The sequence below is a fragment of the Oncorhynchus keta genome, chromosome 21 (genome assembly GCF_023373465.1).
Source record: "Oncorhynchus keta strain PuntledgeMale-10-30-2019 chromosome 21, Oket_V2, whole genome shotgun sequence".
Classification (NCBI taxonomy): domain Eukaryota; kingdom Metazoa; phylum Chordata; class Actinopteri; order Salmoniformes; family Salmonidae; genus Oncorhynchus; species Oncorhynchus keta.
In genome coordinates, this window is record NC_068441.1 from 1,851,873 (window position 1) to 1,874,832 (window position 22,960).

The window sequence follows — 22,960 nt, forward strand, 5'->3', positions numbered from 1 at the left end:
TGACACAGGACTGAGGGTAGCGCTCACCTTGTCTTCTACGGACAAGCTTTTTTCCGGATGCCCCAAACAATCGGAAAGGGGATTCATCAGAGAAAATGACTTTACCCCAGTCCTCAGCAGTCCAATCCCTGTACCTTTTGCAGAATATCAGTCTGTCCCTGACGTTTTTCCTGGAGAGAAGTGGCTTCTTTGCTGGCCTTCTTGACACCAGGCCATCCTCCAAAAGTCTTCACCTTACTGTGCGTGCAGATGCACTCACACCTGCCTGCTGCCATCGATTTAGGTGCAATCTTACTGGCAGCAATATCCTTGCCTGTGAAGCCCTTTTTGTGCAAAGCAAAGAAGACAGCACGTGTTTCCTTGCAGGTAACCATGGTTGACAGAGGAAGAACAATGAGGCCAAGCACCACCCTCCTTTTGAAGCTTCCAGTCTGTTATTCTAACTTAATCAGCATAATAGAGTGATCTCCAGCCTTGTCCAGCCCTGTGTTAACGAGAGATTCACTGGCATGATGTCAGCTGGTCCTTTTGTGGCAGGGCTGAAATGCAGTGGAAATGTTTTTTGGGGGGATTCAGTTCATTTGCATGGCACAGAGGGACTTTGCAATTATTGCAATTCATCTGATCACTCTTCATAATATTCTGGAGTATATGCAAATTGCCATCATATAAACTGAGGCAGCAGACTTTGAAAATGTATATTTGTGTCATTCTCAAATTTTTTGGCCACAACTGTAGTCCAAATATGGCATGATTCCACTATTTGTATCCGTTTGCATCCGTTTCATTAAGGGACTTTAATTTTTAAGACAAATAGCAAATTTCACTATTTTGGCTAATCGTTATTGTGGCTAGCTTCACATATGTGGCTCTGGCAGTGCTTGCCTCTGATGAATACGACACATCTCCAGATTACCTGCTCTTCTGTGTGGAGGCATGTATCGAAAACTTTGGTCAGCTAGCTGCTACAAGGGACACATAGGTGTACAAATATTTTTGCTAGCTATTGACGCAATTTCCTTGTTGCTAAAATTCGAATAGTTCACCTAATTTCAGTTTGTCACAAAACACGAAATGTATAGTGTAGACTAGAGAATCATTGTACCGTCAAAACCACTGTGGAATATATAACCCACAATATTGTATTTTTAGCTGTTTGAAGATTGTGTACAATACCAAAAGTAAAAGAACAAAAAGTATAGAAATAGCCCACATAGAACCAGTTTTAGACTTGATTTTAATCAGAATGACAGTTCTATAACTCACATTTCTATATGAATGTGGTTGGGTCACCCAAAAAGTTACATATTGCAGATTTAACTAGCCAGCTATACCGCTGTGGGAAAGCTAGCCCAATATTGGACTAAAGGCGCCTAGCGTTACTCCTTAGTCCAAGGAGCTTACATGTCCTGTTTCTCAATTGCGTTACAGTTCTAGAAACATAAATCCCTCTGCTTTCATATCCCATCAAAATAAATTCACAAATGCAAAATAAATACTTACTGTACACAGTTAAAAAAAAACTGATAACACAGTAGGGTAGTGTGTACGGCCCAGTACATCATTGGGGCCAAGCTTCCTGCAATCCAGGCCCTAACTAGGTGGTGTCAGAGGAAGGCCCCAAAAAATGGTCAAGTCATAGACTGTTCTCTCTGCTACGGCACGGCAAGTGGTACCGGAGCTCCAAGTCAAGAACCAAAAGGCTTCTTAACAGCTTTTACCCCCAAGCCATAAGACTGCTGAATAATTCATCAAATGGCCACCCATAATATTTACATTGACGTCCCCCCTCCATTTGTTTTTACACTGCCGCTTCGCGCTGTATATGATCTATGCATAGTCACTTTAACCATACCTTGGTTAAATTACCTTGGCTAACCTGTACCCCTGCACATTGACTCGGTACCGGTACCCCCTGTATATAGCCTTTTTATTGTTATTTTATTGTATACTTTTTATAATTTTTTTGCTTTAGTGTATTCAGTAAATATTTTCTTCACTCTATCTTGAACTGCGTTGTTGGTTAAGGGCTTGATTTGAATACAGCTAAAAAAAATAACAACGATTTAGAACTCTCCTTCTCTTCAACCCTTCAGAGATAAACTACCGCCTGCTCTCACCAACCCTGTCACACAATGAATGGGAATAGGAAGGAATACTCTGATAGGCTAGGAGCTTAATGGAAGGGTGAGAAATAGAAAATGAACTGCTGAGCTAGAGGCTCCAAATAAGTGGAGTGATTTAAACTTAAGTGTGGCCTTTTAGACTGTGGTAAGGAGGGTGTATTCGACCATTTTGGATGGCATTTGGTCTCGGAAGCAGTGCTATTATGGGGCACAGTGGTCATCCATTTTAGGCACAGCGTGGTGGTATTGACCATAGACACTCAGGAAGAAAGTTCGGAGGCGACCCAAACCCAGAGTAACACGTATAGTATGGAGGAATAGGGAGGTTTTGCGTGTGTGTGTTTCGAGTTTTATTTGTCACATGTACAAGTACAGTGAAATGCTTAACTTGCGAGCCCTACACAACAGTACAGTAATTCAATATCAAAATAGTATAACAAATAAGAAAAGATTAGAAGTTGAAAATAATAGAGAGAAAAAATATGAATGTAAGCTATATACAGGGTCAGTGGCAGTACCACATATAAAATGTGCAGGATACTGGGGTATTTGAGGTAGATACCTTACATACATAGGAAGAAATTATGAGAAAGTGACTGGTAGCAGGATAAATAATAATAATAGTAAACAGTGTGGCAGCAGAGTGTGTGTGTGAACAGTAATGTAGTGGTACTAATAAATCTAATCAATAATAATTTTAGCAGCAGTGTGGCCTTAGTAATGAGTTTGTGAGTAAGAGTGACAGTGAAGGTGTGTGTGTCTGAGTAGGTAGAGACCTGTGGATGGACATAGAGTCAGTGTGGCTTGTCTGTGGGAGAGGGAGAGCAGTAGTTGTTTGTCATTTAATAGCCATATGGCCAGGGGATAGAGGATGTTTAGCAGTCTGTTGGTCTGAGCCTTGATGCACTGGTACTGCCTGCCGGACGGGAGCATGGAGAACAGTCATGTCTTGGGTGGCTAGTCTCTTGCAATTTTCCGGGCCTTCTCAGCACCACCTGACCTTCTCCCTGTAGGCTCTCATCGCCGCTGGTGATCAGGTCTACCACCAGCATGTCGTCTGGAAACTTGATGATGGAGTTGGAGGCGTGTGCGGTCACACAGTCGTGTGGCTGAAGAGGGAGTACAGGAGGGGGATAAGCTCACAACCCTGGGGTGCCTTCGTGTTGAGGGTCAGCGTGGGGGAGGGGTTGTTGCCTACTCTTACCACCTGGTGTTGGCTCATCAGGAAGTCCAGGATCCAGTTGCAGAGGGAGGTGGTCAGTCCCAGGGTCCCGAGCTTGGAGGGAAGTATGGTGTTGAACGCTGAGCTGTAGTCAATGAACAGCATCCACCCTATTGGACTCCCAATCATGGCCGGTTGTATTACAGCCTGGAATCGAACCAGATTCTGTAGTGACGCCTCTAGCACTGAGGTGCAGTGCCTTAGACCGCTGTGCCACACGGGAGCCCATATGCCCTGAGGACAAGCCCCGAAATACTGCCTGGCCCTGCGGCCTTAAGAGTGTTTTTTATTATTATTAATATATTTTTATTTTTACCCTTTTTTCTCTCCAATTTCGTGGTATCCAATTGGTAGTTACAGTCTTTCTCATCCTGCAACTCCCATACGGACTTGTGAGAGGTGAAGGTCGAGAGCAATGCGCCCTCCCGAAACATGACCCAACCAAGCTGCATTGCTTCTTGGCACAATGCCCGCTTAACCCGGAAGTCAGCCACACCAATATGTCGGAGGAAACACTGTACACCTGGTGACCGTGTCAGCATGCATGCACCCGTTCCGCTACAGGAGTCTCTAGAGATCGATGGGACAATGACATCCCTGCCGGCCAAACCCTCCACTACCCCGGACGATGCTGGGCCAATTGTGCGCCGCCCCATGGGTCTCCCGGTTGCGGCCGGCAGCGACAGAGCCTGGACTCGAACCAGGATCTCTAGTGGCACTGCTAGCAACTGCGATGCAGTGGTCGCCTTAGACCACTGCCTTAAGGGTGTTGACCCATTTAAAAACCTTACATCAGCCTCGAAGAGAGAGATCACCCATTCCTCAGCGGGGGCCCTCATGCAGGGATCTGTGTTGTTATCGAAGCATTCAAAAAATGCTGGTAGAGAGGCATCGTTGGGCAGACCATTGGCTAGGTAGTCAGAGCCGGGAAATAACAGGATTCCACCATGTTCTGATATTGCCCTTTTGCCTGTTTGATGTCTTTGTGGAGGTCGTAACGGGACTTCTTGTATGCGTTTGTGTCAGCCGTAGCCTCAGGGTTGGCTGTGATAGCCCTGTGAGCGGTAGCTCGTTCCTTTAACTTAATGCGCACCTCAGTGTTCATCCAGGGCTTTTGAACGCTGAAGCAGTAAATCTTCACTGTGGGGATGATGTCGGTGATGCATTTCTTGATGATGGAGGTGGTTAGCTCGTCGATGCTATCGGCGGAGTCCCAGTCAGCACTAGCAAAGCAGTCCTGCAGCATAGCTTCTGGTTCGGTAGACCCTTTTTCTACAGAGCACGTCACAGGTACTCCCTGTTTGAGCTTTGTTTGTAAACAGGAACCAGGAGTCATGATCTGATTTGCCGAAGAGGGGATGAGGGAAGGTCTTGCATGCGTGCTTGTGGGTTGAGTAACGGTGGTCTTAATCGCCCCCTAGTGGCGCGCCACATTCTCTCTCTCTCTCTCACACACACACACACACACACACACACACACACACACACACACACACACACACACACACACACACACACACACACACACACACACACACACACACACACACACACACACACACACACACAGTCTTTAGAATCCCTTACCATTAGACGCAGTGAAATCGATGGCCACAGTGAAATTGATCTGGGTCCTGAAATTAGGATATAGAAGAGAGAGTGAAAAATCAACAAGAGAAGTACAGGTAGACCACCAGATAATTATACGCAAAGCACAAACAAAATATACTTTCTCTGGACACACACACACACACGTGCACAAGCACACACATGCACACACACAGACACACAATGTAAATGTAATATATGGGAATTGTTGCATTGTAGTCACGATCATATATTTATGATCGTGACTACAATGCAACAATGTGTGTGTGCGTGTACTGACATTTCTTATTCTTATTCCCTTTAGGAAGAGGAGAAGGGGCGAGAGGTGCATGACATCCTCACATTGAGCTGAATAACAAGCAATTAGACTGCTGGAGCACTTAAGAGAAACATAACCATAATCCCATTTTCTAACTGATGAAATGCTCTTTAGCTGCAACGCTAATATATGAGTGAGAGAATAAACTCCAGTTAACCTCGTTACACATCAACCCAGAAAGAATACAACAATAAGAAAGAGTCAAATATTCACATTGCTATTTCGGGACAGAGGGAGGGATGGAGAGATTTGGGATTTTATTTGGATCCCTATTAGGCGTTGCAAAACCACCAGCTACTCTTCCTGGGGTCCACACAAAACATAAAACAATAACAGACAAGAACAGCTCAAGGACAGAGCTACGTACATTTAAAATAAATATAGAAATTAAAAAGGTGCTATGCTGACAAAACACTTAGGAAATAAGTATTACTTTACATAGACATCCAAGTTATTGAGGTCAGATAGGAGAGAGGCGTAGTGCTGTGAGGTGTTGTTTTATTTGTTTCTTACTCTGATTTTGAGATAGAAGGGCATTCCATGTAACTATGGGTCTATACAATATTGTGTGTTGCCTTAAATTTGTTTTCGAATTGGGGACTGTGACGAGACCCCCGGTAGCATGTCTGGTAGGGTATGTATGTCTGTTAGAACTGTATGTTATATTATTCAAGATGTGATAAAACCAGAGCCTGCAGGACTTTTTCGGTCGAATGTGGTGTAAAAAAAGCAGAGCATCTCTCTATCACAGACAGACCTCTCCCCATCTTTACAACAATTGAACCAATATGTCTTGACTATGACCATTTACAATGTAATGTAACACCAAGAAGTTTAGTTTCCTCAACTTGATCAACAGCCACGTCACGTCATTCATGACCAGATTCAGCTGAGGTCTAGAATTTAGGGAATGATTTGTACTAAATACAATGCTTTTAGTTTTAGATACTGTATGTTCAGGTCTAGTTAATTACTAGCAACCAATTCCAAAACTGACTGCAACTCTTTGTTTAGGGTTGCAGTGATTTTACTGGATGTTGTTGCTGATGTGTATATCTTTAAACATCAGCATACATAGACATGCATGCTTTGTTTAAGGCAGATCATTATTAAAATAGAGACCAAGACAGCTGCCTTGCGGTATACCACACTTTACATATTTTACATTAGAGAACTTTCCAGTAGCTTTTTCCTGCAGTAATGACCAAAAGCTCCCTATTTGGCCTCATGAGTGGAATGTTATTAATAAAGATTGTATTTTTTTACGACTAAATCCAGTTTTTCTATGTCGAACATTTTTGTTATACAGTGGGGCAAAAAAGTATTTAGTCAGCCACCAATTGTGCAAGTTCTCCCACTTAAAATGTTGAGAGAGGCCTGTAATTTTCACCATAGGTACACTTCAACTATGACAGACAAAATGTGGGAAACAAATCCAGAAAATCACATTGTAGGATTTTTTATGAATTTATTTGCAAATTATGGTGGAAAATAAGTATTTGGTCACCTACAAACAAACAAGATTTCTGGCTCTCACAGACCTGTAACTTCTTCTTTAAGAGGCTCATCTGTCCTCCACTCGTTACCTGTATTAATGGCACCTGTTTGAACTTCTTATCAGTATAAAAGACACCTGTCCACAACCTCACAGTCACACTCCAAACTCCACTATGGCCAAGACCAAAGAGCTGTCAAAGGACACCAGAAACAAAATTGTAGACCTGCACCAGGCTGGGAAGACTGAATCTGCAATAGGTAAGCAGCTTGGTTTGAAGAAATCAACTGTGGGAGCAATTATTAGGAAATGGAAGATATACAAGACCACTGATAATCTCCCTCGATCTTGGGCTCCACGCAAGATCTCACTCCGTGGGGTCAAAATGATCACAAGAACGGTGAGTAAAAATCCCAGAACCACACGGGGGGGGGACCTAGTGAATGACATGCAGAGAGCTGGGACCAAAGTAACAAAGCCTACCATCAGTAACACACTACGCCACAATGGACTCAAATCCTGCAGTGCCAGACGTGTCCCCCTGCTTAAGCCAGTACATGTCTAGGCCCATCTGAAGTTCGCTAGAGAGCATTTGGATGATCCAGAAGAAGATTGGGAGAATGGCATATGGTCAGATGAAACCAAAATATAACTTTTTGGTAAAAACTCAACTCGTCGTGTTTGGAGGACAAAGAATGCTGAGTTGCATCCAAAGAACACCATACCTGCTGTGAAGCATGGGGGTGGAAACATCATGCTTTGGGGCTGTTTTTCTGCAAAGGGACCAGGACGACTGATCCGTGTAAAGGAAAGAATGAATGGGGCCATGTATCGTGAGATTTTGAGCGAAAGCCTCCTTCCATCAGCAAGGGCATAGAAGATGAAACGTGGCTGTGTCTTTCAGCATGACAATGATCCGAAACACACTGCCCGGGCAACGAAGGAGTGGCTTCGTAAGAAGCATTTCAAGGTCCTGGAGTGGCCTAGCCAGTCTCCAGATCTCAACCCCACATAAAATCTTTGGAGGGAGTTGAAAGCCCCAAAACATCACTGCTCTAGAGGAGATCTACATCCAGCAACAGTGTGTGAAAACCTTGTGACGACTTAGAGAAAACGTTTGACCTCTGTCATTGCCAACAAAGGGTATATAACAAAGTATTGAGATAAACTTTTGTTATACCAAATACTTATTTTCCACCATAATTTGCAAATAAATTCATTAAAAATCCTACAATGTGATTTTCTGGATTTTTTTTCTCATTTTGTCTGTCAGAGAGGCCTGAAAATTACAGGCCTCTCATCTTTTTAAGTGGGAGAACTTGCACAATTGGTGGCTGACTATAAATAATTTTTTGCCCCACTGTATTTCAGTCTTCTGTGATGTATATAAAGTACAATATTTGGGATGAATATATTTCAACTCTATATTTGACATGCTACTGGTGTCTTCTTTTTTAAGCCCATAGCCATGTGTGTGAGGTGTATACTTTTGTTTCAAATTAGATTTGTTTAAGACTACCAAGAATCCCTCTGCCTGACCCTGATTTAGTCCACTGCAGTAAAAGGTTAAAGAAGACCCTAGATAGCTCTTAACCCATGATATTGTAGAGAATGTAAAGCCATAACACATACGTTTTTCCAAAGACAGATTATGGTCAATCATATCAAAGGCTGCAATAAAAATCTAACAGTACAACTCCCAGCACATTCTTATTAAACATTTCTTTCAACCAATCATCAGTTGTTTGTGTCAGTGCAGTACATGTTGAGTGCCAGTCTCTATAACCATGCTGAAAGTATGTTATTAATTTGTTCACAGAAAAATAGCATTGCATCTGGTCAAAACCATTTTTTTCCCCCAAAGGTTTGCTAAGAGCCGTCAGGTAGGCTGTTAGATCTAGTAAAAGGGTACTTTACCATTCTTGGGTAGCGGAATGACTTTAGCTTACCTCCAGGTCTGATGACAAACACTTTTCTTCAGGCTCAGATTAAAGATATGACAAACAGGAGTGGCAATATAGTCCAATACCATCCTCAGTCGCTTTCCATCTGTTGTCAATGTCAGGTGGTTTCTTATTATTGATGGACAACAATCATTTCCCACCTTTCCCACACTAACTTTACAGAATTCTACATTTCTTTAATTGGTATTTTATGCATAAATATGATGGCTCGCGGGTTGTTGTTGACATTTCATGTCTGAGTTTGCCCACTTTACCAATGAAATGGTCTTTTAAAATAATTGACCATATCAAAAGGTCTCGTGATGAATGAGCCTTCTGATTCAATGAAGTTGAATTGGTCATTCTGCCCATAATTTAATTTAAAGTGCTCAAATGGTTTTTCCATCATACTTTATATAATTGGACTTACTAGTTTCATAATACAATTTATTGTTCTTTTTGTTCAGTTTAGTCACATATGATTTAAATTGGCAGTAAGTCTGCCAAGCAGCTGTGCAGACAGACTTATTAGCCACTCCTTTGCTTCCTCTCTCTCAACCATAACATTTTTCAATTCCTCATCACTCCACAGAGCCTTAACAGTTCTAACAGTCCGTTTCTTAATAGGTGCATGCTTCTCAATAACTGGAAGAAACTATTTCATAAATGCAACAAGTTCAGCATCTGGATGCTCCTCGTTTACACACATCAGACCAACAAATACTTTTTACATCTTCAACATAGGAATCCTCACAAAATGTTTTGCACGATCTCTTATATACTATTTTAGGCCCAGCCTTTGGAACTTTGGCTTTTCTGGATATAGCCACTATATTATGGTCACTACAGAGTTAGAAATGGAGGGAGGAGAGATATGATGGTCAAACGTCTAGGATCCAGGTATTTAATAATAGTTATGGGGAGCCGTGCTCCCCTGATTTGCACCTTCCCTGGGTCAACCAGACTGAATATTGAGCTCGGCATTGCTTAATTTCTATTATCTGTCTGGTTAACCAGGCTAGATTTCTCAGATCTCCCTCCCTCCCCAGCTGTGTGTGTGTGTGTGTGTGTGTGTGTGTGGCCCTGTGTGTGAGAATAGGTCAAGGTCAGTGTGTGTAATCAGAGTGAGAGAAAGTAGGAAGCAGCTCCCCTCAGTCTCTTTTCACAAAAGTGAACCCTTGTCCAGTAAGAAGCTCTGGCATTGGGGTTAACATGGAGATCTACACCCTTTCTTCCCGCCTGACTGACTAACTGTACGTACAACCTTGCCTTCCATTCTTCCGTCTGTATTCTCTGTAATGTACAATACATTTGCATTCAGTGCTACCATTCTTCGGAGTGTTCTCTTCACAACGTAGAGAGGTAAGCCAGGGTGCTGTGTGTGTGTGGATGTGTTCCTAAGTACTGTTCAAGGTGTTTTCAAACTATTCCCAGTAGTTGCACTTGACTGGCTGCTTTTCTGCTGCAATGTCTTCTTTTGATTGGAGCTGGCACTTAATCAATTCACTGTCAGCATCTCCTTCGCGCACAACACCCACTACCAATATCCTAGATCACTCCGGCAGTTCACAGGCTCACTTGCTTACACGCAAACTTTTTGTTGTACTTTCTCTTCATTGAAACAGCATGTCACGAATGAAAGGGTTGCGGCAAGAGGGAGGATAAATACACACATGAGGGCGCAGGCGGGGTTTGAACCCCTGCCGCAAGGGTCCATGTGTGGCCCCGAGTCAGCCGCGCTACCACTAGACTGGATGATATTTCAAAATGAATTGTAAAACCCATTTCTGACACATTGCCCTGCCCAGTCAGTATAGATCCAGGTCAATATGCAATGCACTTTGCTCTATCTATAGTCCTTTCTTTCAGTCGCCCTGAAATTTACCCCAACCTTTTTTTTCACCTTCGCCCATTCCTTCCCAGTCATCTCATATCTCAACTTTTCTCCTCTCTGTCAAGATGTGGCTGCTGTAGTTTAAACCATTTCCCTCCTAAGAGGGGCCAAAAACCAGAACCAGAAAGGGTTGAGATATAGGGCCATTTATCCTCTCACCTCATTACCTCCCTGTCCTTTATTGTGATCCTGAATGGAACGGGCCATTGCAGTCAATGTGAATGAATGAATGAGATAACATATGTTTCCCATGCCATTAAAGCCCTTTGAATGGAATTGTATTGAGAAAAAGGGAGAGAGAGAGAACCTTTTTATGAAGTTAAGGGCTTTTTATTCCAAGTGTCTGCGTTGGCTTAATGGTCCTAAACGGTCACTGATGGTCCTGAGTGGTTTTTAGAGGATTGGTCATAGCCAGGGGGAACATTCTGATCTCTCTGATGAAGGCCTCAATAGACATTAGCTTTCAATAAGTCTCATTTTCATCAGCTGAATATCTTTTCATAGATAGTTTGTTTTTGTCCCAACTTTCATTCCCCAGAGAATAGAGGTCAGATCATGTTTTATCTTGTAGAGTAGAAGTGTCATTACTCTTGTTAGAGCCCTCCAGCTGGGGGGGCTACCGACTGTCAACACACCAAAGCTGAAGGGTGTCAGTGAGCTCTGTCACAGTTGTCAAATCTGCTACATCTGATAAGCCCTGGAACCTCTGAAATGTCACCTCTCTCCTTGTGACGGATGTTGTGATCAAAGCATTGTCCTCGATGACTTAAAGGGACTCTTCACCCACCATAATACAGTCGATACCGCCGTCGTGTGTAAGCCATCTGTTATTTAGAAACTAGGCTGTTTAGATATGGAATTTATGCCAGGCTGTTTATCGCTATAAGGATATTATTTGTTATTAATATCTATGTATGTACAGTATATATGGCCTAGAATGTATGTCTTAAAGACAGGAAATCATTCATGTATGGAATGATTCCTGTCAGGGATGAGCGCTGGGAGATGTACGATGCTGTGGATGTGCATAAACGTACACTACATAAACAAAGCTTGTCGAACATCGGATTTCAAAATCATGGGCATTCATATGGAGTTGGTCCCCTCCCTTTGCTGCTATAACAGCCTCCACTCTTCTGCGAAGAGGGACTTGCTTCCATTCAGCCACAAGAGCATTAGTGAGGTTGGGCACTGATGTTGGGCGATTAGGCCTAGCTCGCTTTGTGCACGGGAGCATTGTCATGCTGAAACAGGAAAGGGCCTTTCCAAAACAGTTGCCACCATGTTGGAAGCGCAAAATTGTCTAGAGTCATTATACGCTGTAGTGTTAAGATTTCCCTTCACTGGAACTAAGAGGTCAAGACCGAACCATGAAAAACAGCCGCAGACCATTATACCTCCTCCACCAAACTTTACAGTTGGCACTATGCATTTGTGCAGGTAGCGTTCTCCTGGCATCCGCCAAACCCAGATTCGTCTGTCGGACTGTGTAATTCAACACTTCAGAGAACGCGTTGTCACTGCTCCAGAGTCCAATGGCGGAGAGTTTTACACCACCAGCCGATGCTTGGCATTGCGCATGGTGATTTTAGGCTTGTATGCGGCTGCTCATCCATGGAAACCCATTTCAAGAAGCTCCCAACTAATAGTTATTGTGCTGACGTTGAGTCCAGGGGCAGTTTGGAACTCGGTAGTGAGTGTTGCAGCCGAGGACAGACCATTTATATGGACTACGCGCTTCAGCATTCGGTTTTCCAGTTCTGTGAGTTTGTGTGGTCTACCACTTCGTGGCTGAGCCATTGTTGTTCCTAGACATTTCCACTTCACAATAAGAGCACTTACATTTGACCAGGGCAGCTCTAGCAGGGCAGTCATTTGACGAACTAACTGGAAAGGTGGCATCCTATGACGGTGCCACATTGAAAGTCAATGAACTCTTCAGTAAGGCCATGCTACTGCCATTGTTTGTCTATGGAGATTGCATGGTGGTGTGCTCAATTGCATAACCAATTCAAATGTTATTTGTCACATACATATGGTTAGCAGACGTTAAGACGAGTGTAGTGAAATGCTTGTATACACCTGTCAGCAACGGGTGTGGCTGAAATAGCCGAATTCACACATTTGAAGGGGTGTCCACATACTTTTGTAAATATTGTGTATATCACAGAATGTGGGTGTGTATTTGTTTGTGTGTGTTGTATGTGGTATGTGTGTTCCCTTCTCCTCCCACTCACCCTCCCTTGATGTAATCCAGGAAGGTGCACTCTGATTCCACTGAAAAGGAGAGGAGGGTCACCTGGGAGAGAAAGCACAAAGAGAAACATGAGACCTCAGTACCCATTCACATCCAGACCTCTCAATACACACACACACACACACACACACACACACACACACACACACACACACACACACACACACACACACACACACACACACACACACACACACACACACACACACACACACACACACACACACACACACACACACACACACACACACACACACACACACACACCCTAGTGCCCATATAGACCAGTAGCATATGTTGACTTAGACGGAGCCACTGTATCCAGTAGCACATCACTCTCCTCATCCTGAAACAAGACGTGGGATGTGGCAGGGTGCAACCTACTCTCATCACAAACACATACTGTAGATGATTGATGAGTTCATTACTACGCTCTCTGAAGCCACGGGGGAGAGGGGAGAAAGAGAGGAAGCGAGAGACAGATAGAGCAACATTAAGCGAGAGAGAGGGTGGGATGCGTATGTACAGCTCCATCTGGGAGCGAGGGGGAGAGAGAGAGAGAGAGAGAGAGAGAAAGAGCAGATGGGAACGTGGGATCTGGGCCCTGTAATCAGTCTTCGTAGCGAGCCAATATCACATTAGCCGCCGCATGCTACGAGATGCTAACTCCACTACTCCCACTCTCAGATCTCTCCTGGGGTGTGAGGGGAGACTTTCATATTCTTCCTTCCTTCCTTTCTTTTTTTATTCCTTCCTTCATTCCTATCTTCCTCTCTTCTGTCTCCTTCCTCCCACGTTTCTCTGCTGTTGTCATTGTTCAAGAACCTCTCTCACCCTCTCTTGTCCGCTCACTTTGCTAACTTTACTTTACCTACTCACCCCTCCTCCCTCGACAGCCTCCCTCCATCTGTCAATGTTACGAAACAATGTACAGTACACTAGCTAGTTAGCTGGCTCTAAGAACTCACAGCTCTGCTCTGCGTGTTTCTCTGACAGAGATGGGCACTATTGTCTAATGTCTTTAGACAGCTGAAGCGGACAGACATGTGTGTTCTTCATCTTTCACTTTCACAAGTTTTAATTAGCAGGAAGGCGAGAGAAGAGGAGATACCAGTTAATGAGCAAAACCTGCATTGACAATCACAGTCTATGGTTGGTAGCACTGCTCCTTTCAACAGAGCCCAGATAACCATCAGAGAAAAGCATCATAATTACCAGAAGAAAAAGTGCAGAGGGGGCGAGTGAGGAGTGAGGGAGAGAGAAAAGGGGAGGGAGGGATGGATAGTAGCGAAGGACGACCGCAACGTTCTAACGCTCATAATGTGTATGCTATAATCACCGTTCCAGAATTTCCATATTTCTTTTTCTTCATTTTCTTTTTGATATTCACCACCTAAGAGAAGAAACAAAATGACCAAATTAGAGAGAAAGAATAAGCAATTATGTTACGTTAAGGAGAGATTTGGAGGATGGTGGACATGGAGGGAATTCTCCTCACAGCAGGGGGCTTTTAGGAAGGAAAAAAACAAGTAATTATGTAAGAAAGGAGGCAGCGATGAGAAGTGTAGTACCATACATCTCCTGTAGGGGAAAGGCTGTTTCTCTGAACGAGAGAGAGAGAGGGTGTGATACAGGTTTCATGTTCCATTAGTCAACTGTAAAATGTATATGTAACGTAGTTTTCCAAGAAGCCTCTTTGTCTAATTCTCTAAATCTATTTTCTCTCTCTCTCTGCTCCCCCCTTTCTCTCTCTCCTACCTCTTTTCCCATCATCTCTCCCCCTCTCTCTCCCCACATATACACTCCCATTCCCTCTCCAGCTCTGCTTCCCTTTGTTTCTCTCTCCCCCTCTCTCTCTCTCCACCCCCCCCCTCCCTGCATCCCCCGCCCCACCCTCTCTCCTTCTGTTCCCTGTCCATCTCTGTTCCTCCCTAATTAAGTTCTGTAACCAGCATAATGAGAGGGTGTGTAGGAGGGAGGGACACCATAAAGAGGCATTCTAATGGATAGAAGCATTACCTTGGTTCAAATAGTATTTGAAATCATTTAGAATACTTTAGCTGGGTTTGATTGGGCTTGCCTGGTACAATGGAACCAATAGAATAATTGAAAAAGTCAAAACCCCGCCCATCTGGATCTCCAGGCAGACTAGGGGAAACATTTGAAGTATTTATAATGATTTCAAAAGTATTTGAACCCAGGTCTGACTGATGGAAGGCAGGACTGGAAGATGGGGCTGGAGAGAGGGCCAGATCCACACTATTGACAGGCTGGATGTGGGAGGAAGACGGATGGTAGGGAACTGACTGTCGTTGCATGAATAAACAGAGAGGCACACATGCTGCATGTCTAACGGAGGTGTAATGGAGTTGGTTCGGTGAACCATACTTGAGTGATGTGTAACCGTGACTGAGAGCTGAGGACTCGCATTAGCTCCCCATTGCAAGAAGCAAGATGTTTTATCCAGAAGTAGGTTTACTGTAAACTGAGTCTGGGAAACTAGCCCTAAATTATATTACAGCACTGATCCAAGACAACATTAATCCTTTTACAATTGAGAGAGAATGATGAGCAGAAGATTCACTGGAGGTTTCGGTGGCAAAGTAAGAATCAAAGTCTAAAGGGGAAAAAAACTCTCTCGTTTGTGCTTCCAAAGACAAAAGCTGCCTGGTCTCATTAAGGTCCCCTGTAGCGCCAAGGGGCCTGGAAGTGACAGACAGTGACAGGCCCTAATCTAATCTCGGGAAGACAATCTGGTTGACACGCAGACAGCAAAGAGACCTGCTGATGCTGAACCTAAATGAGCTTTCTGTCACTGTTCCTGTCCCTCTGCCAGGTAAATACTAATGGTGAACACCATGTACAGAAGCAAGGTGACGTCTAAAAGATGGGCCGGCGTGTGTGTGTGTGTGTGTGTGTGTGTGCGCGCGCCCTGTGTCAGCAAATCTCTGTGAAATAGATCATAATAGATCATAAACAAAGGTGAAATAAACAATCAGCAATGAACAGGAAACCTTAAACTCACAACAGTTTCAGAAGAATAGAGAGGTTCCAAAGTTATATTATGGTTATGTACAGTATTCTAACAATGCGCAAATAGTTGAAGTACAGAGGGTGAGATAAATTAACATAGATATGGGTTGTATTTACAACAGTGTTTGTGCTTCACTGGATATGTTTTAGATTTCTTTGTGGGTCTGCGTAATCTGAGGGGGAAAAAATCAAAATAAACATCCCTTTTTCAGGACCCTGTCTTTCAAAGAATTCGTAAAAATCCAAATAACTTCACAGATCTTCATTGTAAAGGGTTTAAACACTGTTTCCCCATGCTTGTTCAATGAACCTTAAACAATTAATGAACATGCACCTGTGGCACGGTCGTTAAGACACTAACAGCTTACAGACGGTAGGCAACTAAGGTCACAGTTATGAAAACTTAGGACACAAAAGAGGCCTTTCTACTGACTCTGAAAAACACCAAAAGAAAGATGCCTAGGGTCCCTGCTCATCTGCCTGAATGTGCCTTAGGCATGCTGCAAAGAGGCATGAGGACTGCAGATGTGGCCAGGGCAATAAATTGCAATGTCCATACTGTGAGACGCCTAAGACAGCGCTACAGGGAGACAGGATGGACTGCCGATTGTCCTCGCAGTGGCAGACCACGTGTAACAACACCTGGACAGGATCGGTACATCCGAACATCACACCTGCGGGACAGGTACAGGATGGCAACCACAACTGCCCGAGTTACACAGGAACGCACAATCCCTCCATCAGTGCTCAGACTGTCCGCAATAGGCTGAGAGAGGCTGGACTGAGGGCTTGTAGGCCTGTTGTAAGGCAGGTCCTCACCAGACATCACCGGCATCAATGTCGCCTATGGTCACCAACCCACCGTCGCTGGACCAGACAGGACTGGCAAAAAGTGCTCTTCACTGATGAGTCGCGGTTTTGTCTCAGCAGTGGTGATGGTCGGATTTGCGTTTATCGTTGAAGGAATGAGCGTTACACCCAGACCTGTACTCTGGAGCGGGATCAATTTGGAGGTGGAGGGTCCATCATGGTTTGGGGCCGTGTGCCACAGCATCATCAGACTGAGCTTATTGTCATTGCAGGCAATCTCAACACTGTGCGTTACAGGGAAGACATCCTCCTCCCTCATGTGGTACCCTTCCTGCAGGCTCATCCTGACTTGACCCTCCAGCATGACAATGCCACCAGCCATACTGCCCGTTCTGTGCATGATATCCCACAAGACAGGGATGTCAGTGTTCTGCCATGGCCAGCGAAGAGCCCGGATCTCAATCCCATTGAGCACATCTGGGACCTATTGGATCGGAGGGTGATGGCTAGGGCCATTCCCCCCAGAAATGTCCGGGATCTTGTAGGTGCCTTGGTGGAAGAGTGGGGTAACATCTCACAACAAGAACTGGCAAATCTGGTGCAGTCCATGAGGAGGAGATGCATTGCAGTACTTAATGCAGCTGGTGGCCACACAAGATACCGACTGTTACTTTTTTTGACCCCCCTTTGTGACACATTATTCCATTTATGTTAGTCATATGTCTGTGGAACTTGTTCAGTTTATGTCTCAGTTGTTGAATCTTGTTATGTTCATACAAATATTTACACATGTTAAGTTTGAAAATAAACACAGTTGACAGTGAGGGGACGTTTCTTGTTTTGTTGAGTTTGTCTCTCTAATCTGGTCATACATTTGGCAGGAGGTTAGGAAGCGCAGCTCGGTTTCCACCTATTTTTTTGAGCAGGGTGCACATAGCCTGTCTTCTCTTGAGAGCCGGGTCTGCCTACGGCGGCCTTTCTCAATAGCAAGGCTATGCTCACTGAGCCTGTACAAAGTCGAAACTTTCGTTAATTTTGGGTCAGTCACAGTGGTCAGGTATTCTGCCACTGTATACTCTCTGTTTAGGGACAAATAAGATTCCAGCTTTGCTCTGTCTGTCCAATGTGTCAAGTAATGATCTTTTAGTAATTCTTATGATTTGGTTGGGTCTAAATGTGCTGCAGGACTCTTCTCTAGGTTCATCTCTCTGTAGGTGATGGCTTTGTTACGGACGGTTTGAGAATTGCTTCCTTTTAGGTGGTTGTAGAATTTGATGGCTCTTTTCTGGATTTTGATAATTAGCGGGTATCGTCCTAATTCTGCTCTGCATGCATTATTTGGTGTTTTACGTTGTGCACATTGTACTGTATGTTCCTTTTGATGGCGTAGAAGGCCCTTCTTGCCTTGTCTCACAGATCGTTCACAGTTACCTGTGGTGCTGATGTTGAGGCCGAGACAGGTATAGTTCTTTGTGTTGTCAAGGGCAACGTCTAGATGGAATTTGTATTCCTGGTAACTGGACCTTTATGGAACCCCATTATTGTTGTCTTACGGAGATTCACTGTTGAATCTGTGCAAAAGATCTAGGTGCTACTGCAGGCAAGATTTTAGCCTACTGCTCGCACGCACACACACACACACACACACACACACACACACACACACACACACACACACACACACACACACACACACACACACACACACACACACACACACACACACACACACACACACACACACACACACACACACACACACACACACACACACACACACACACAGCAGTCTTAAACAAAGGGAATTATGAATGCATGGAATAAATCTCTGCTGACGTTATACGATGCGGAGATGGTTTCTCTATATTCCTGACAGAACAGAAGTGTGTGTGTGTGTGTGTGTGCGTGTGTGTTTGCACGTGTGCGTTCGTTCGTGTGTGTGTCGGGAGGGACCAGAGGGATCAGAGAGGAGCATTCATTAGTTCTACTGCAAAATAAACACATAAACAAGAATAGAGCAGGGTGAACGAGGGTGAGGACGGGGGAGGAGGAGTGGGGGGCGGAGGGGTGATAGAGGAGGAGAGTTGTGATGCAGTAAGGGTATTGGAATATTTGTCACGCTTGTCTTTGAACCACCTGCATGCATAGAGTCCCTTCAAAAACACGTGTTAGGTATTAGAGGACTTTCCAGACGCATTCCTAACGCAATGGTCATCGGATAAGGTAAGACTTTCTATACACATTCCTAATTGCTCAAGAATTATAATGCTTGAGGACAACAGCATCATTGGTTTCCCAGTCAATTAGTCATTGATTTAGACCAGAGGCGTAAAGAAAAGGCAGCATGGATGAAAACAACAGACACTTCGTCTGTGATCCTGGAGGACTGAAGTTGAGGAGTTTTAGTTTGCATCCCAAATGGCACCCTATTCCCTATTTAGTGCACTACTTTAATCCTATGGCCCCTGGTTAAAAGGAGGCACTATAGGGAATAAGGTGTCATTAGTTATCACCCGACCTTGCCCAGGTCCCCCTTGCAAAAGAGGACATCGGGGGTATTATTCTTGTTAAATAAAATACATTTGGGACGCAGCCCTAAACTTTTTGATCCCCTAACAGAAGCTATATGATGAAATAAATGAAACAAAATCTCACCTCATAGACATTGAACTGGCTCTGGCCTCGAGCCAGCTCCCGGTAACTAGTGGTGAACTCGCCTATGAAGTCATGGCTGACAGAGAGATGAGAGAGGAGAAAAGACAGGAGAGGAGAGAGGAGAGAGCAGAAGAGAGGGGAGAAGAGAGAACACAGGAGAGAGAAGGTGGAGGGAGGACGGGGAGAAGAGAGAACACAGGAGAGAGAAGGTGGAGGGAGGACGGGGAGAAGAGAGAACACAGGAGAGAGAAGGTGGAGGGAGGACGGGGAGAAGAGAGAACACAGGAGAGAGAAGGTGGAGGGAGGACGGGGAGAAGAGAGAACACAGGAGAGAGAAGGTGGAGGGAGGACGGGGAGAAGAGAGAACACAGGAGAGAGAAGGTGGAGGGAGGACGGGGAGAAGAGAGAACACAGGAGAGAGAAGGTGGAGGGAGGACGGGGAGAAGAGAGAACACAGGCGAGAGAAGGTGGAGGGAGGACGGGGAGAAGCCGGAAGACATCCGTAATTTCAATAACATAATCGACACGTCTTTTTTTCACCCTTTGAGCTAGTGAAAGTTATAGGATAAACATGGCTATATTACATTCAGGTTCCTCTGGACCGATAATAAACTCTTAGTGAAACATACACCGAGTGTAAATAACATTAGGAACAGGTGAATTCAGGTGAAAGCTATGATCCCTCATTGATGTCACTTGTTAAATACACTTCAGTCAGTGTAGATAAAGGGGGAGGAGACAGTTTAAAGAAGGATTTCTAAGCCGTGAGACACGGATTATGTATTTGTGCCATTCAGAGGGTGACAAAACAAATGATGTGCTTTTTGAATGGGGTACGGTAGTACGTGCCAGGCGCACCAGTTTGGGTCAAGAACTGCAATGCTGCTGGGTTTTTCACGCTCAACAGGTTCCGTGTGTATCAAGAATGGTCCACCACCCAAAGGACATCCAGCCAACTTGACACAACCGTGGTAAGCATTGGAGTCAACATGGGCCAGCATCCCTGTGGAACACTTGAAACCTTGTAGAGTCCATGCCCCAATGAATTGAGTCTTTTCTGAGGGCGAAAGAGGGGGTGCAACTCAATATTAGGAAGGTGTTCAGGGTATACTCAGTGTAATACAATGACTACTAAAGACAAAATCAACATTCTGAATCCATGAGAACACACATTGATTACAAACTGTTGGCTCAAACTCCCTCTCCTCCTAATCTATCCGACCATCACCTGCACTCACCTGCCATCTCGGTCCCAGTCGTACACCTCGATCTTGATCGTTCTGAAACAACAGGAAACACACACCAACAGACGGATGTTACTGAAGCACCCTTTGCTCAAGGTTGTCATAGACCAGAGAGTCAAACATGGGGCTTCACTTTACAGACTGGTAAAATCAATATCTGCATTGTGAAAACACACCCATTACAGATGTCCGGCAATCTTACAGCACCTATCTATGGCTCATGGGTGTAACACACGAGAGACATGGTGGAAATATAACAATGAATCCCCATCTGTCCATTGTTCCAAGTAATACATAGAGCTATTGTAGGCTATTGAACTTTAGCTGTTGGTCATTATTTATTAATTAATTAGTGTAGTGTCTTGCTTGAGTGGTCAGATATGCTTTAGAATATGGGTGTCCTAAGAACCTCTTAGAAAACACAAATGCACACACACAGACACACATTCTGAGTAATTGGGTTCAAGCTGCTTAAGATTGCAGCTGTGGATTGACTCATCGGTCAAAGCTGAAAAGAGGAACATGTCCCGAGGCTTGCGTTGTGATTGTGTGTGTGTGTTTGTTCTGCACGGCTTTAAACAAACATCAAACAAGACAGAGAGGAATGATCGCTACAGCCTTTTCTTAAAGGTCCAATGCAACTGTTTTTGATCTCAATGTCAAATCACGTCCGGGAAAGAATGAACCTTACTGTGATTGTTTTCAATTAAAATGGCCAAGAAGACACAAAAATAGCTTCTTAGCAAAGAGACATTTCTCAAGCAATAATTTTGATGGGACTGTCTGGGAGTGGTCTGAGTGGGGAGGGGAAGACTGAAACCGAGCTGTTATTGGCAGAAATGTTTGGAACTGAACAATTTGGAACATGAATAATCAGATTTTTTTGCCGGATTGAGACTCAGAAGGAAAACGGCGGACGGAAGACAGGGTGGTGCGGCAGGTGCCGCTTCTCATTCGAATGCTGTCATTTTATCTAAACCATCAGGTGTTCGTCGACCCCAGCTAAGTAACTCATGCAAAGAGTTAAAGCACCATTATGTGTTTTATCTCCAGTACTCTGCCATGATTGTCAGTTATGTAGCTGCTCTACTGATAATCTCAGTGCGTCCTTGCTGGGATGACACAATCAATCTACTACCGGAGAATATCAACACCAAACACATTGGTTCACCGTTCCACGGGAGCGGACGGTACACAGCATACCATAATGTTCTGAATAATGGCCAAGTCTACCTCGCTCCCTATTCCACTGAACCGCTTAGGCATTACAAACACAAGTCCCAACATTTATCGGAAACTGTTAAACTACCTGTTCACTACCCTCCTGCTCTCCGGGGATGTACAACTCAATCCTGGGCCCAATATCACCGAGCCAGTGATACGCACCGGAGTGGAGAGCGGTGGATGGCCTCGTCCACTGGTCGTCGCCGCTGTGGAGGTGGGTGAGTGCTATGGTCCTATGGTTTCTCTCGACTCACCCGGGTCCAGGATAGATTTTGACTCTTCAAACATACCAGAGTCGCTATATGCGATCCCTGACTCTGCTTCTGGTACGCAAGCTATTTTTATTAGTTCCCCGCATCCAGTGCAGGCGGGAGGGATTGTTAATTGCGCTACCGAACTGCCCCTAATCAAAACACAACGGCCTAAACCCAGCCGTCAGAAAACACAGAACATTTTACTTTTTTCAATGTGTCAATCACTCTCGAGTCATCTGGGACCCACGAGCTAAGCCCAAGGGACTACTAGGGGGGCACTTGAACATTCGTCGTGTCATTCCAAAAAGTGATCAAATTCAACATCTACTCACAGACTCCAACCTTGACTTTCTCTGCCTCTCAGAGACATGGCTCCATAAACACTCTCCATATGCTGCTTTGATTGTGCCTGGCTACAATGTTTTCAGGAGAGACAGGATTGAAGGAAGAGGAGGGGTGTGATGATTTACATTAAAGAACATATCCGATGTAAACAAATTGAGTGGTCATGTGATAATGAACTAGAATGTATCGGCCTGAACGTTACACTGTCTCCCCAAATGTCTTTTACCCTCATTGGAATGTATAGGCCACCTTCCACCAAAAGTGTGTTTTTGATCAGTTTAATACCATGCTTAGGGAATGTGATTTTGGGAAAGAGGTCATCTTAATGGGAGATTTTAACATTAATTATGAAGACAAGTGTTGTAGTAAAACCCTCAAACGGATCACTAATACCTTTGACCTTACACAGCTAGTTAAAGGGCCAACCAGGGTGACTTGTTGCTCTAAAACACAGATTGATTTGGTGTTCAGTAATAAACCAGAGAGAGTGACTAAACATTCAATATGGTTACTGGGCTGTCTGATCATAAT

The 22,960-nt window shown here is 44.3% G+C and overlaps 1 protein-coding gene across 2 annotated transcripts in view; it reads right to left on the reverse strand.

Annotated features, from left to right (window-relative positions):
• LOC118399920 (copine-5) overlaps window positions 1-22,960 on the reverse strand; it is a 227,055-nt gene that overhangs the window by 21,734 nt on the left and 182,361 nt on the right. For both annotated transcript variants that reach the window (XM_052473214.1, XM_052473213.1), the window contains 5 exons: window positions 20,601-20,642; window positions 19,363-19,438; window positions 14,204-14,257; window positions 12,845-12,906; window positions 4,936-4,982 (listed from right to left, as the gene is read on the reverse strand). In XM_052473214.1, the coding sequence (XP_052329174.1) occupies window positions 4,936-4,982; window positions 12,845-12,906; window positions 14,204-14,257; window positions 19,363-19,438; window positions 20,601-20,642 (281 nt within the window). The remainder of the gene's footprint in view (window positions 1-4,935; window positions 4,983-12,844; window positions 12,907-14,203; window positions 14,258-19,362; window positions 19,439-20,600; window positions 20,643-22,960) is intronic.